Raw genomic sequence first — 14,232 nt, forward strand, 5'->3', positions numbered from 1 at the left:
TCTCTAGGCATTTGAGGTGTTTACTTTTACCACATTAACATTAAAACACACAAGACACAAAGACAAAGCAAGATAATGTGCAAGTCACAAGATAATTTCTAGATTTATGAAAAACTTTTTTTGTGCACCGTAGGCGTCAAGTTTAACTTGTGAAAAAAAATTGTCTCCTTTAATTCATGTCTTAATGTTTCCACTTATGTGTAAAAACTTAATTAGTTGATAAAGTCAAAACTCCATCTTGAGGCCATTTTGGAATGTTGACTCCAGGCCAAATAAATCTTCATGCTGTCTCTATGCTCCTCTCTCTGTTCTACTTGCTTGGTAGCTAAGAGCATATAAGATTTTAGCAACGGTAAGAAATAGGGTTACTAATGAACGTGGGAGAATTGGGACCTGATATGAAAGAGAGATGACGAGGAAAAAGCTCTATGGAGCAGGCACTATATTTAACACCTTTCTTCTAGCACAACCGTCAGGCTACCCCTATACCTTAAATGTTTATATTGTTCAACTCTGCTGCTCTTTTCTAGCTCTGATTTGGCATGTGCTCACTGAGTTCCAGTCCAAATTTCCAAAAGCAAAATCCTTTCCAATGGGCTTAATATGCCAAAATCTTCAAGTGTTGGCACTTTTATTCTCAAGATGTTTGTTTTAGCCTACACATTAACACAGGATGATTCTACTTCCAAAACAGTTTAATATCGCTGCAATTTTATGGTAACAAAATATGACAGGGATATTACACAAAAGGAAAACAATGTGCCAATCTTGCCGTAAACATTAAGGCAAAAGCCCTGAACAAAATATTACTAAGTGAGTATTTTCATATATAAAAATGGTTATACATCATGCACAAGTAAGATTTTATGTCAACAATGTATGGTTATTTTAACATTTAAAATTAAGTCAATAGAATACTTCTCATTAATAGAATACAGGGGGAGCTGGTATGATTATCTCTGTATTGGCCATAGAAAATGTGAAAAAAATCACTTGTCTCTTCATGATAAAAGAGAAAATAAGGACATAGAATTAAAAGTTCACCTATTTAATTTGATAGCAAGTCTCTGTAATTGCAACAGAGGAACTACTTTCACAATGGCAGAGTAAAATCTGCTCTTCCATAAAAGTAGTGAGAATACATGTTGAGTATCCATTATGTAACAAGCTTTGGAGCAGAAGTGTTTTAGATTTTTCAGATTAAAAAAAATCTTTTTATACATATAATGATGTATCTTGGGAATGGGACCCAAGTGCAAATGCAAAATTTATTTATGTATCACATACACCTTATATACATAGAATGTTTTTAGTAGTTTCCTGCACGAAACAAAGTTTGTGTACATTGAGCCAACAGAAGGAAAGCTGTCACTATCTCAGCCACACATGTGACCACTTTGTGGTCATTTAACATCACCATCCTTCCTGACTCTGAATTATATGCTACCATGAAGCAATTAATTCTTACAGTTTTTTACACATAAGTACTTAACAGTTAAAAATTTGGCATACCATTAATACAGTGAAAATAATGTGTTCAGAGTGTTTAAGCAGCACAGTAGCACAACTAGAATATCTGAATCAGCTGTTAATCATCAGCAATGACATAGTAGCAGGTTTTGATCTCCACCTACGATGCTGTGTTTTGATTAAAAGGTTATTGCAGTCCGTATTTTATTTTTTTAAGGTTAGAAGAGACATCAGAAATAGTTGAGGGACCAGAAAATCAGTCCTCTAAGGATAAAGAGATATTGTGCTGGAAAATTTAAAAAACGTTTTTTTTCCAGAGTCACCTGTCTCTTTTGTCCCAGAAATCCCTCTTTGAATTTTTTAACTGACATGGCTTTTGTCCTTCAGAATGCATGCTGCTAATAAACCCATCACGTATTTTCACCATGTCGTCTACAGGCAGTTTTTCTGTGGGGTTCGTAGTGTCATTTTCATTATTTTGAACCTGCATTTTGAGTGAGACCAATCACATGAAATCAGGAGTGATGTTTTCCACTTGTGACTTCATGTTGGCTCTCAAAGACTTTAGGATTTTGGAGTATTTTGGATTTTGTTTCTTGGTTAGGAATTCTCAACCTGTACTCACAAATGTAAAACTCTGCTTTTTTCAAGTAAGTTGATCCCATTTACAATAACCAAAAAAAAAAAAAAAAAAAAAACCCTAAGGATACATCAATGACAAAGACAAAGAGAAATTCTTGGAAGCAGCAAGAGATAAGTAACTCAAAATGACTAATAAATAAACTTAACAGCTGATTTATCATTAGAACCATGCAAACCAGAAGATAGTAAGAGAACATATTAAAAGTGATGAAAGAAATATCTATATACCAAGAATTCTGTATCTTGGCAAATCTATCCTTCACAAGTTAGGGAAAAATTAAGACACTCCCAGATATATAAATACCTCATGTTTGTCACCATTAGGCTTCCCATACATGAAATACTGACATGATGGCATATGTAGAAAACGTATAAGAATCTACATAACCCCAAAAGATTATTAGAGCTAATAAACTCATCAAGGTGCAGGACAAAATATCAACCTATACCTCTCAATTGCATCATGAAAAAAATCCATTTACAATAGCATCAAAAATGATGAAATACATAGGAATTCGTTTAAGAAAATAATGGCAAGACTTGTACACTTAATAAATCATGATCAAAGAAATTAAAGAAGACATAAAATGGAGAGCCATTCCATGTTTGTGGATTGAAGACTCAATATTGCTAGGCAGACAATTTTCCATATTTTATCTAAAAACTCAATGGAATTCTTATAGAATTCCAGGTGACTTTTTGTAGAAATTGACATGTTAATCCTAAAATTCGTGTGTAAATGCATAGGACCCAGAATAGCCACCACAATCTTGAAAAAGAGTGCAAATTTAGAAGACTCATACTTCCTTATTTCAACACTTACTACAAAGCTAACAGGGTCAAGACAGTGTGGTACTAGCATAAGTTTAGACACATGTATCAAAGGAACAGAATAGAAGAACAAATGTGGAGACTCAAACAATGGGATACTATTCCACAATAAAATGAACTATTGATACATGCAAAACAGAATGAATCTCAAAAACACTGAATAACAGTCAGACACCAAAGGTAATGTTATTACATAATTTCATTATATAGAGATTAAAAACTGGTGAGTTATGAGTTTCTAGAAGTCAGTATAACATTTGCCCCAAAGGACTGGGACTGAATTTGAAAGGAGCATAACGCAAGATGAATGTTCCATATGTTCATCTAGGCATTGTGCAATCACATGTATGTGTTTGTCAAATCTCATTCAAGCAAATGCATAAGATCTGTGCTTTTCTTTATACGTATCTCACCTCCATTTCAAAGAAGACATAATAAAACATTGTTTTATTATGATTACTTCCAAATTTGTTGTTCTGGCACCTTTTTTAAGCACTGGGGCTGAGATAATCTTATTCAATATCTCTAAGCACCTCTATAAGATGGTTATTATTATCCCCACATTAAGATGAAGGAACTCTGCATCAGAGACCCCACTTCCCAAGACTATGCAAGCCATGGGAACCATGGTTCATGCAAATTGTGCCACAGCACACAGCATTTATGACTCTGGCTCTCTTGCTTATTTGCATGTTAATTTAGGTTTCCTTCCCTGCACAATCAGCAATATGTCAGAAAAACTGTTGAATATATGTCTCTCCACATATAGAGAATAGAATCTCTTCAGCAGACTGCAGCAGGTAATTGTAGCTTTCCTAATGCTAAGGCCCCTAAGCCCATCATAGCCTCTCCTCTTTAACTGCTGGGCTGGTAAAATAAGGCAGGTGACTGAGGACAGGGCCTCTGTGCTCTTGGGAAGGATTCAGTGGAGAGAGACAGGATTCTTGAGACACTATGACCAAGTCTCTTATCACACACATGCAGGCAATGTTTACACCTCATAGAGAAGATTGTTTCTTTCTCTCTTCTCTCTTTCTTTTTCTTTCTTTTTTCCTCCTTTCTTTCTTTATCTTTCTTTCTTTCTTCTTTCTTTCTCTTTCTCTTTCTTTCTTTCTGTCTCCTCTCTTTCTCTCTTCTCCCTCTCATTCCTTCTCTCTCTCTTTCTTTTTAAGGAAGCTCTACAATATTGAGTCAGTATGTACTATGAAGTTAACTGTGTCAAAGTTTTCCATGGTGCAGATGTGGGATTTAAGCTTGAGGGGGAGAAAATATTTAATTAAAGATATACTTGTTCTTACAGCAGAGCTAGAATGGAATCCAGATTTCTTATTCCCAGGCTAGTGGTTTTCCTATTTCTCTCTGTTGGCTTCTTCTCCTGGATGTTTGGCTTTCCCTGGAAGCATCTTAGAATAGAGGGCGAAGAGATGTAAAAGGAATAGCATTTGTATTATTAACACACCACCTGTCCCAAGACTGGCCTAGTCCTCTGGTCTTTCCATCCACAGATGACATTTTTTTTAATGAGAAACAAATGTATTTATTCATTGGTGTTTCATCTTGGCATGAAAAGAAGCCAAAAATCATAATTGAAGCAGTTAATACATGAGTTATTGTTAAAGGGAGAAAGTCCAATGTTGTAAATTATTTCTCACAGCAAATTTAAAATCCAAACATGCTTCATCTTTTTTTTCCCATTTATTTATCACACTGCCACGTGTGTACCTATGCAACAATCTTGCATGTTCTTCACATGTACCCCAAAACCTAAAATGCAATAAAATAAATAAATGGGATGACATTTTTAAATCTGCTCACTCTTGCTGAAGTAGTGGAGACTTAACCTATCACTCTTTGGTGTAATTGCTTCTAAATGAATGCTGAAGGAGTGTGACTATTCTTAAGCTAAGTGAAGGGATGCGCTGTAGTGGACTTGTGGAACATTCATGGCACTAGTAGATCAGAGACTTTTCCAGGGCTTGTGGCAATGCATTTTCTCTGTTCTTTCTGTGATTCTGTTAGATTATGGGGTCCTATTAGTACAGAGGTCACAAGAGACTTAAGGGTTGGCACCAGGAGGTAGATGTGTGCCTGGCAGGGTAATAACACCCCGTTTTTAGTGTTGGATTTCTATCAATATATCTAGAAATGTGGCTTTGATTGCTATTCTCCCTAATGCTTCAAAAAATCCCATGTTTTTCTTCCAAAATCCTTTTGATCAGAAATGTTCTCAGTCCCTTGAGCCACTAAGAATTCAGAGATCACTGGAGCCAAAAGCAGATATAGCAGAAAATGATCTCTTTATTGGAAGTTTGAAGGACTCTAGGTTTAGAAAGCCTAACGCAAGGAAGCATGAGCAGCTGGTGTCGTCCATCGACCAGGGATCTGGGACCACATGGGAGTCTGGATCTCAGAAACATCACAGACTTCACTGAGGTCAGGTGACACCTAAAGAAAGAAAAGACAACCAGATATGTGAGGGTAGTGGGGAGTGAGGGTGAGCATGGGACCCTTGTCTCCTTTAGCTCCAATTGCACCAGCCCCCTGATCGTGAGGATACCAGGCCACTAGTTATCAGCTGGGACCATTGTTTCTGCTACTTCCCTCTCTTCAGGTACAGCATTACTTATTGCGAAGGAGCATGAAAGGACCGTCTCCCCAGTCCGGGTCAAAGTTTTCCTCTCCTGATATTGCAAGTGTCCATTAGCACCTGAGATCTCTCACCATCTCCTGTGCCTCCCTATCCACTTCCCTTTTCACAATCTGAACAGGAATCCTTCTTTCTACTCATATCTTTCTTGTATAATGAGAGAGTGGACTGCTAGTCTTTGGGCTTGTAGTCTCTGAAGGAGCATAGATGAACTCTAACAGGATACAAGAACATTCATGTGTGTGCATAAAGAAAACATTAACTGCTGTAATATTTCATACTATTTGAGAAAGAAATTGAGGTTTACTAAAGTATAAGAATTGATGTGTATGCCATAAACTGAGAAGTATGCATATATCGTAATGCATGTTCAAAAAAACCTTTAGCAAGCAGGCATGTACAAAAATATTATTGAAGAATAGTCAATTAAGAACAAGAATTCTAGGACCCAGTGATAGTCCAAGCATCCTTTCCTGCTACTACTAGGTCCTCTACTCACCAGGAAATGGTGCTCATCTTCCCACCACTTGTAATACAGTACTTCTACTGATGTGAACAAAGGTTACCAGTTCTACCGTGATCCTGGAGAGTCCCCAACTTTGGGCCAGGTACCTCTCCTATTTGGTAAGAAAAGCAAACTTACTTTGTTATTGGTCCAGATGTTCAAGTGGTTGCTAAATGATAAATGTGTTTCGTTTTTTATCATAATGTTGTGCCAAATGATGATCACGGCTATCTTCGTGCTCTATAATTACAATATTATGTGCTCTACTGGATTCCTCTTGGTGTCTGCCTTTTTGGTCATGACTGATTAGGTCTTTTTCTCTATCTGCAGATTGACCAGACTTTCCTTTTGTGTCTTGGCCAGACCGTTGATCTTGACTAGGAGTTGTTATCTGTTTTTGAGGCTTGGCAACTATTTTATCTTCAGTTTTGCTAGAAGTATTAACTTTGGATACACCTTTCTGTATGTGCTTTTCTCCATGGTTAGGTCGTCTTTCTTCTGCAGCTGAAGATGGGAATGACGTTTTATTTGCCCTATGGCCATCTCCTTGACTAGGAGTTGTTACCTGTTTTGGAGGCTTGTCATGTATTTTATCTGCAGTTTGGTTAGAAGTACTGCCTTTGGATGCATCTTTCTGTATGCCCTTTTCTCCATGATTAAGTGGTCTTTCTTCTGCACTTGAACATCGGCAGGACCCGTTATGTGCCTTCGGGCCACGCTCTTGATCTCGATTGGGATTTCTTGTCTGGTTTTGATTCTTAGAAAAAACGTCTTTGGATCCATGTTGGAGTCTGGCTTCTTGTGCAGAACAGAGTGGGGTTTGCACTTTACTTGAATGTTTCTGTTTCGTTTCATTCACATTTGGGGAACTCCCTTTATTTGGAAGAGAATTTAGAGTCTCAGGTTTTTTGTTACGTACTGGATCTTCAGTTTTGAGAACGGGACTGCTTTGGGATCCACCTTGTGTTCTATTTTTTTGTGCACCAGAGACTGAATCTTGTTCTTTACCTAGTCCAGGAGCCAGTAGCCTTTCTTTTGTGTTTGAATCTTGACCGGATTTTCCCTTTCCAGATGTGCTATTTCCCCAATCTTGAGAAGGATTTTTTGTCCCACGAGGAGCGTGGCCTCCTTTATGGTGTATAACTACCACGTGAAAATCACCTTTTGATTTACCATGCTCTCTGCCTTCTTGCTTATGATTGAATGGTTCTTGACGTCCACCTGGATGTTTTTCTGATTTTGTCATTTTATTTTGGGCATTCAAGTCATATTGCTTACTTTTTCGGGTCTGGTCACGATCAGGGGCGGCTACATGAAATGTGTGTTCAGTAGAAACACCGCCTTTGGATTCAGCATGCTGTTTGCCTTTTCGTGCAAAATACTGCAGGCCCTTTTGTCCATGTGGAAATTGGGAAGATTCACCTGGTAATCGGCCTTTTGATCCACCTGGTAATTGATAATAGAAATGTATGCATTCATTATCTCCAAAGCTCCCTTGCAATGCCTACGTCCCACCTTTTCCCAGCAAACTACTGATGTTTCTAGAAAGGCTGAAGCTTTGGATGGAGAAAATCAATTCTCTTCAACGAGAAGAATCTGTGCCTGAACAGGTTACTGTTTGCACCCTGAATACCCTTAGAGGCCATTCTGCCTGAGCAGCTTTCCCCAAGGCTTACCCTCTCCACTCACCTTTTTGTCCCATCACAGCTGCTTGCTTCTCCAGGATGAGGAGCAAGGAAAGTACGAAGAAGATGATGGGCTTCATCTTGCTTGGAAAACCTTGTCTGAGAGCCGAGTGGATCTCTTCGTTTATATCTTCCTTGAGTGGACGTACCATGGGTGGAGCTGAAATTTCAAAAGGCACTGCCCTTTCATAGCTTATTAATAAATGTCACCTTCCTCACCCCTGCTCAGTGGGGGATAATGTCAAAGTCCCCAGGGACATAGTACGGGGACATAACGTCAAAAGCAATTTTTTTACTTCCCCAATCCCCAGCAAATTTTATCAGTCCTTGTGTGTCATCATGCCAGATTGCTTGCATTTTACAGAAGAGATTCAGTCTAGAGTAGGAAGGAGACTAGCTTCAGGTTACAAAAGTAATTGGTGGCTGACAATGCCTTCTTATTCTAAATGTGAGTTTCCTTTCTGATGCAATAATTAAAAAACCCAATTTTAGGTATAACTCTGTACTTTGTCTTGTTTTAAAATATTCCTAAGACACATTCTGTTTTACTTGAGAAGAAGCAATCATAAAAGTAGAATGACACATAAGAGAAAGAAAATTTATGGAAACCAAAGAAAAAAAGTTTCAACAATTAAATGAGGTACACCAATGTCAAATGTACCTGTGAAGTTCATCGCAATAAAGACTGACGTGTCAAAAGCTTTCTAATGTTACTTGCTGCTAGTAATGTTAATGAGAGACTAATGGAGTTGTGTTGGGTTGTCCATTGAAGGATGGAGTCCAGCTGAAACCTTCTCAAGAAGTCCAATATCGTGGTTAGAATGAGAGTTGAGGCTGTATCTGGAGGGTGAGATAACTCCAGAGATTTTTTTGAAAGGATGAGAGAAATTTAACATATTTTTTACGGTGATAGAAACAACTGTTGGAAAAAGAAGTAAGAACATTGGTTTCCAAACTGGATTATTTGATTATATCTACCTAAATGGCAAAATACATTTTTTTAAATAAAAGAATTTCATACTTCTGTAATAAACTGGTAAACTCTCCAACAGGCTGTTAGAAATATTTGCCACCTTCAATTAATTGAATAATGTATTGAGAGTGGTCCTAAAGCTAAAATGTTTACCTTGGGTAGAAGCACAAGTTTTGTTGTTGTTGTTGTTACAGTTGTGAAAACTTCCTGAAAAGTCCGGGGAAACTTTCTTTACTCTGACTGAAAAAGACCTTGTTCTGAGCAGACCACAGGAGAAGCAGCAACATCTGAACAGTGACTCTATATGCATTCAGAACACTACGGAGGGTGGTTCTGGAGAAAGGATGGCTTGAAAACTTATTTTCAATTATTCTGTCTTAACCTTCCTGTAGGCAATGCTGTATGGAAGGGGAGAAGGAAAAAATCAACCATAGGAAAAAGTGCTATCCCATCAAACATAAAGCATGTGAGTTACATGGTTTCTCTATGAGCCACTCTGAGATCTTACCAAGTTTATCTGTTTACCCTAAGGGCAGTAAGTATTTCCTTATGGCAGGGACCGCAAAAGAGAAGAATAAAATTTTCCTGAACACAAATTGATTGCTGTACCTGCTAATCACTGTACTCTTCCTTACACTTCCCTTAAGGAAATACCAGGAGTTGTTCTGTTCCAAGATTACTGCAACAAAAAAGAGTCTGAAATATTAATCTTACTTATGCATCAAGAACAAACTTTCAACTAATCTAGTGTCCAAAGGATACAGATAAAACAAAGGGGCACACGATTTGCAAAAACAAACCAGGAAAATGCAAACCAGGCATAACCGGTGATTATGATACTCACATCATGATTGGGTTTAATGAAATTTGAAAAAAAAAAAATTTCAAACTAAAAGAAGAAATCTATTGATAAAGATGAAAGCAGAAATCAGTAATTTGGAAAGCATAAAAATGGTATAGTGCTGCATACATCTTAGATATGGTATCATGATTGGGAGAATACCAAATGATAAAAAAAAGAAAAAAAAAAAAAAAACCAAGGAAAAAATATTAGAAGATTTTAAAATTCACCATGTAGGAGAGAGGCCTCTGAGGTTGACAAAGCTTATGTGCCCCTGTGGCAGCAGAGTGGCTATGTGTCTACACTAAGTACCTGAGAACTAGCCCTGTAACACCCTCTCCCTCCACAGACACATCCGTGGCCTGCCCAGTGGCCCTTTGCTCCCAAAAAGTGCTTGAGAAACAGACTCAGAAGCTCCCCTGCTGGGCATGACACCATGCTGGCCCAGCTGCCAAGAGCCCATTTCCCAAACCTGAGAAATAGCCCATGGGCCACCGCTGTTGGGCATGTGGCCATGTTCCAGGTTGGAGAAACAGTCCACAGACTGCCTCTGGTGGTCGCACCTGAAGGACAACCATGAAGCTCCATGCCTTCACCCTAGGTCTACAAAACATCTTCTTAGGCCACCCCTCACAGAAATGCTCCAAGCCTCCCATGCAGCCATACAGCTGTGTCAAGCGCCTGAGAAACATCCCTCTTTCCTCTGTCATCCCCTTCCTCTCATAGGCCATTTAAGCAACCTTACACTCACATCTTGGGCCTGAGGAAAAGCCTAATAGGCTGACTCTGGAAGACATGTCTTCAGACCAGTTGAGCGGCTGCACTTCCATGTCCTGAGACCAAGAAACAGTGCCACAGCCCACTCCTAGCCTGTAAGCAAGTACACTGACTGAACAAACGTGTGCATGCTTCCATCCAGAATAACAGCACCCTGGCCCCAACGTCATTGAGTCATACCTTAATTGAATTACCTACCATGTGCATGCACACACCCCTAACCTGAGAATTAGCCCTGGAACCACAGCACTGGCAAAGCCATGCCACTGTAGCAGCACATTTTCTCAAGTAGGGCACCAAGAAATAGTCAAGTGCCACAAGTGTGGATTCTAGGTGAAGAAACTACGTGGAAACAATACTACTACATACACCTAGAACAAAACCCAACAAACCCAAAATAAGTAACACCTAAAGACCCATTCAAAAAAATAAATCTTTGCTTATGAAATCTACTCCATAAAATTGAAAGAGACAACTTTTCCACCAGATGCACAAAATAATAGCAGAGAACTTCTCGTATCTTGGGAGAGAGATAGAAATCCAGGTCCAGGAAGCTATAAGAATCTTAAATTAAACCCAAATAGATTCTCTCCAAGGCATATTTTAATTACATTTCTAAAAGCCAAAAACAAAGAAAGGTGTTTGTTTTTTGTTTGTTTGTCTGTTTTTAAGATGGAGTTTTGCTCTCATTGCCCAGGCTGGAGTACAATGGCATGATCTTGGCTCACTGCAACCTCCGCCTCCCGGGTTCAAGCAACCCTCCTGCCTCAGCCTCCTGAGTAGCTGGTATTACAGGCATGTGCCACCACACCTGGCTAATTTTGTATTTTTGGTAGAGACAGGGTTTCTCCATGTTGGTCAGGCTGGTCTCGAAGTTCCGACTTTAGGTGATCCACCCGCCTCAGCCTCCCAAAGTGCTGTGATTACAGACATTAGCCACCGTGCCTGGCCCACAAAGAAAAATTTTTAAAAACATCAAGAGAAAAATGTCGTCACATATAAGGTAATCCCCATTTGACTAACAGAATTTCTCAGCAGAAACCTTACTGGCCAGGAGAGAATGGCATAAGATCCTCAAATTACTAAGAGAAAAAACCGTCAGCCAGGAATATCACACTCAGCAAAGCTATTCTTCAGAAATGAAAGAGAAATAAAATCTTTCCAAGAGAAGCAAAAATTAAGGGAGGAGGGTGGCAGAACAAGATGGTGAAATAGAGGCGCCAGTGATTTCCCCTTCCCCCAACAAGGTCGCCAATTTAACAACTATCTGCAGAGAAAGAACACCTTCATAAGAACCAGAAAAATCAGGTGAGCACTCGCAGTAACGGATTTTAACTTTACGTCACTGAAAGAGGCGCTGAAGAGGTAGGAAAAACACTTGTATCACTGATGCCACTCTTCCCTCATCTTTCATCTCCCAGTTGCAGGTGTGCAGCGTAGAGCATTTCTGTGCATGGGGGTGAGAGAAAGAACAGCAATTCTGAGTTAAAAAGTGGAGGGACTGAAGTTAAACTATAGTTCCTTATTAGTTTTCTTTCTCTTGTTTGTTTATGCAAGCAGTGTTCAGTTATTATCAGTTTAAATAATGGGTTATGAGATAGCATTTGCAAGCCTCGTGGTAACCTGAAACCAAAAAATACGCAACATATACATAAAACGCAAGAAATGAAATCATATCACCAGTGAAAAATACCTTCACTAAAAGGAAGACAGGAGGAAAGAAAGAAAAGGAGAGTACGTCAAAACAACCAGAAAACAAGAAAATGTCAGGAGTAGGTCCTTGCTTATCAATAATAACCTTGAATGAAAATGGAATGAACCCTCCAATCAAAAGACATAGAGCGGCTGAGTAGATGAAAAAACAAGACCCAATAATCCATTGCTTAGAAGAAACATACTTCACCTAGAAAGACATAAATAGACTGAAAAATAAAGACATAAAAAATTCCATGCCAATGGAAACCAAAAAAGTACAGAAGTAGCTATATTTATATCAGACAAAATAGATTTCAAGACAAAAACTATAAGAAAAGACAATGTCACTATATAATGATAAAGAGGTCAATTCAGCAAGAGGATAGAACAATTTTAAATATATATATACCCAGTACTCCAACACCAAGACATGGAAATTATTAGAGATAAAGGGAGAGACAGACACCCATACAATCATACCTGTGTACCTCAACACCCCCCTTTTAGCACTGCACAGGTCTTTGTTGACAGAAAGTCAACAAAGAAACATTGAACTTAATCAGCACTATACACCAAATGGACTTGATAGATATTTACAGGATATCAGCAGAATACTCATTCTTTTCCTCAGCACTTGCATCATTCTCAAAGATAGACTATATGTTAAGTCACAAAACAAGTCTTTCAACATCCACGAAAATTGAAAACACAGTGAAACTTCTTCCATGAGCATAATGGAATAAAATTAGAAATAAATAACAAGATGAATTTTGGAAACTATACAAATACATGGAAATTAATCAATATGCTCAACAATGACCAGAGAGTCAATGAATACATTAAGAATAACATTGAAAAATTTCTTGAAACAAATGATAATGGAAGCACACCATACCCAAACCTCTGGGATACAGCAAAAGCAGTATGAAGAGGAAAGTTTATAGCTATAAGTATATACATCAATAAAGACAAAAAACTTCAAACAAACATTCTAACAATGCATCTTAAAGAACAAGAAAAGAAAGAGCAAACTAAACCCCAAATTAGTTGCTGAAAAGAAATAATAAAGAGTGTCACTATATAATGATATGTATCAGCTGGGCATGGTGGCTCAACACCTGCAGTCCCAGCACTTTGGAATTACAAAGTGCTGATCAGATCAGCAGATCACTTGAGGTCAGGAGTTGGAGGCCAGCCTGGCCAACATGATGAAACTCCATCTCTACTAAAATACAAATATTAACTAGGAGTGGTAGCATGCGTCTGTAATCCCAGCTACTTGGGTGGCTGAGGCAGGAGAATCACTTAAACCTGGGAGGCAGAGGTTGCAGTGAGCCAAAATTGCACCACCTCACTCCAACCTAGGTGACAGAGCAAGACTCTGTGTAAATAATAATAATAATAATAATAATAAAGATCAGAGCAGAAATAAATCAAACAGAAATGAAGAAAGCAATACAAAATATCAAAAGCTGTTTTTTTTACGTTAGACAAAATTGACAAATCCTCAGCCAGACTAAGAAAAATGAGAGAAGATTCAAATAAATAAAATCAGAAAGGAAAAAGGAGACATTACAACTGACATCACAGGAATTCAAAGGATTATTAGAGGCTACTGTAAGTAATTATTTGCAAAAAAGTTGGAAAATCTAGACGAAATAAACAAATTCCTAAACTCATACAGCTTAACCAAGATTTAACCATGAGGAAATCCAAAACCTGAAGAGACCAAAAACAGCTAATGAGATGGAAGCCATAATAAAAACCTTCTCATTAAAGAAAAGCCTGGGTCGGGCACAGTGGCTCACGTCTGTAATCCTAGCGCTTTGGGAAGCCAAGGCGGGCAGATCGCCTGAGGTCAGGAGTTCGAGACCAGCCTGGACAACACGGTGAAACCCCATCTTTACTAAAAATACAAAAATTAGCCAGGTGCCTGGAATCCCAGCTACTCACGAGGCTGAGGCAGAAGAATTGCTTGAATTCGGGAGGCGGAGGTTGCAGTGAGCCGAGATGATGCCACTGCACTCCAGCCTAAATGACAGGGCAAGACCCTGTCTCCAAAAAGAAAAAGAAAGAAAGAAAGAAGAAAGAAAAAGAAAGAAAGAAAGAAAGAAAGAAAGAAGGAAGGAAGGAAGGAAGGAAGGAAGGAAGGAAGGAAGGAAGGAA

The 14,232-nt window shown here is 38.6% G+C and overlaps 1 protein-coding gene across 1 annotated transcript; it reads right to left on the reverse strand.

Moving 5' to 3' along the window:
• Window positions 1-6,264: 6,264 nt before the first annotated feature.
• LOC116540182 (semenogelin-1-like) lies at window positions 6,265-7,860 on the reverse strand. The gene is made up of 2 exons (XM_032263550.1): window positions 7,785-7,860; window positions 6,265-7,541 (listed from the first exon to the last, which is right to left on the reverse strand). Exons 1-2 carry the CDS (start codon window positions 7,858-7,860, stop codon window positions 6,265-6,267), a joined length of 1,353 nt encoding a protein of 450 aa, XP_032119441.1.
• Window positions 7,861-14,232: the final 6,372 nt, after the last annotated feature.

The sequence above is a fragment of the Sapajus apella genome, unplaced genomic scaffold (assembly GCF_009761245.1).
Source record: "Sapajus apella isolate SASKATOON/1434 unplaced genomic scaffold, GSC_monkey_1.0 scaffold137, whole genome shotgun sequence".
Classification (NCBI taxonomy): Eukaryota; Metazoa; Chordata; class Mammalia; order Primates; family Cebidae; genus Sapajus; species Sapajus apella.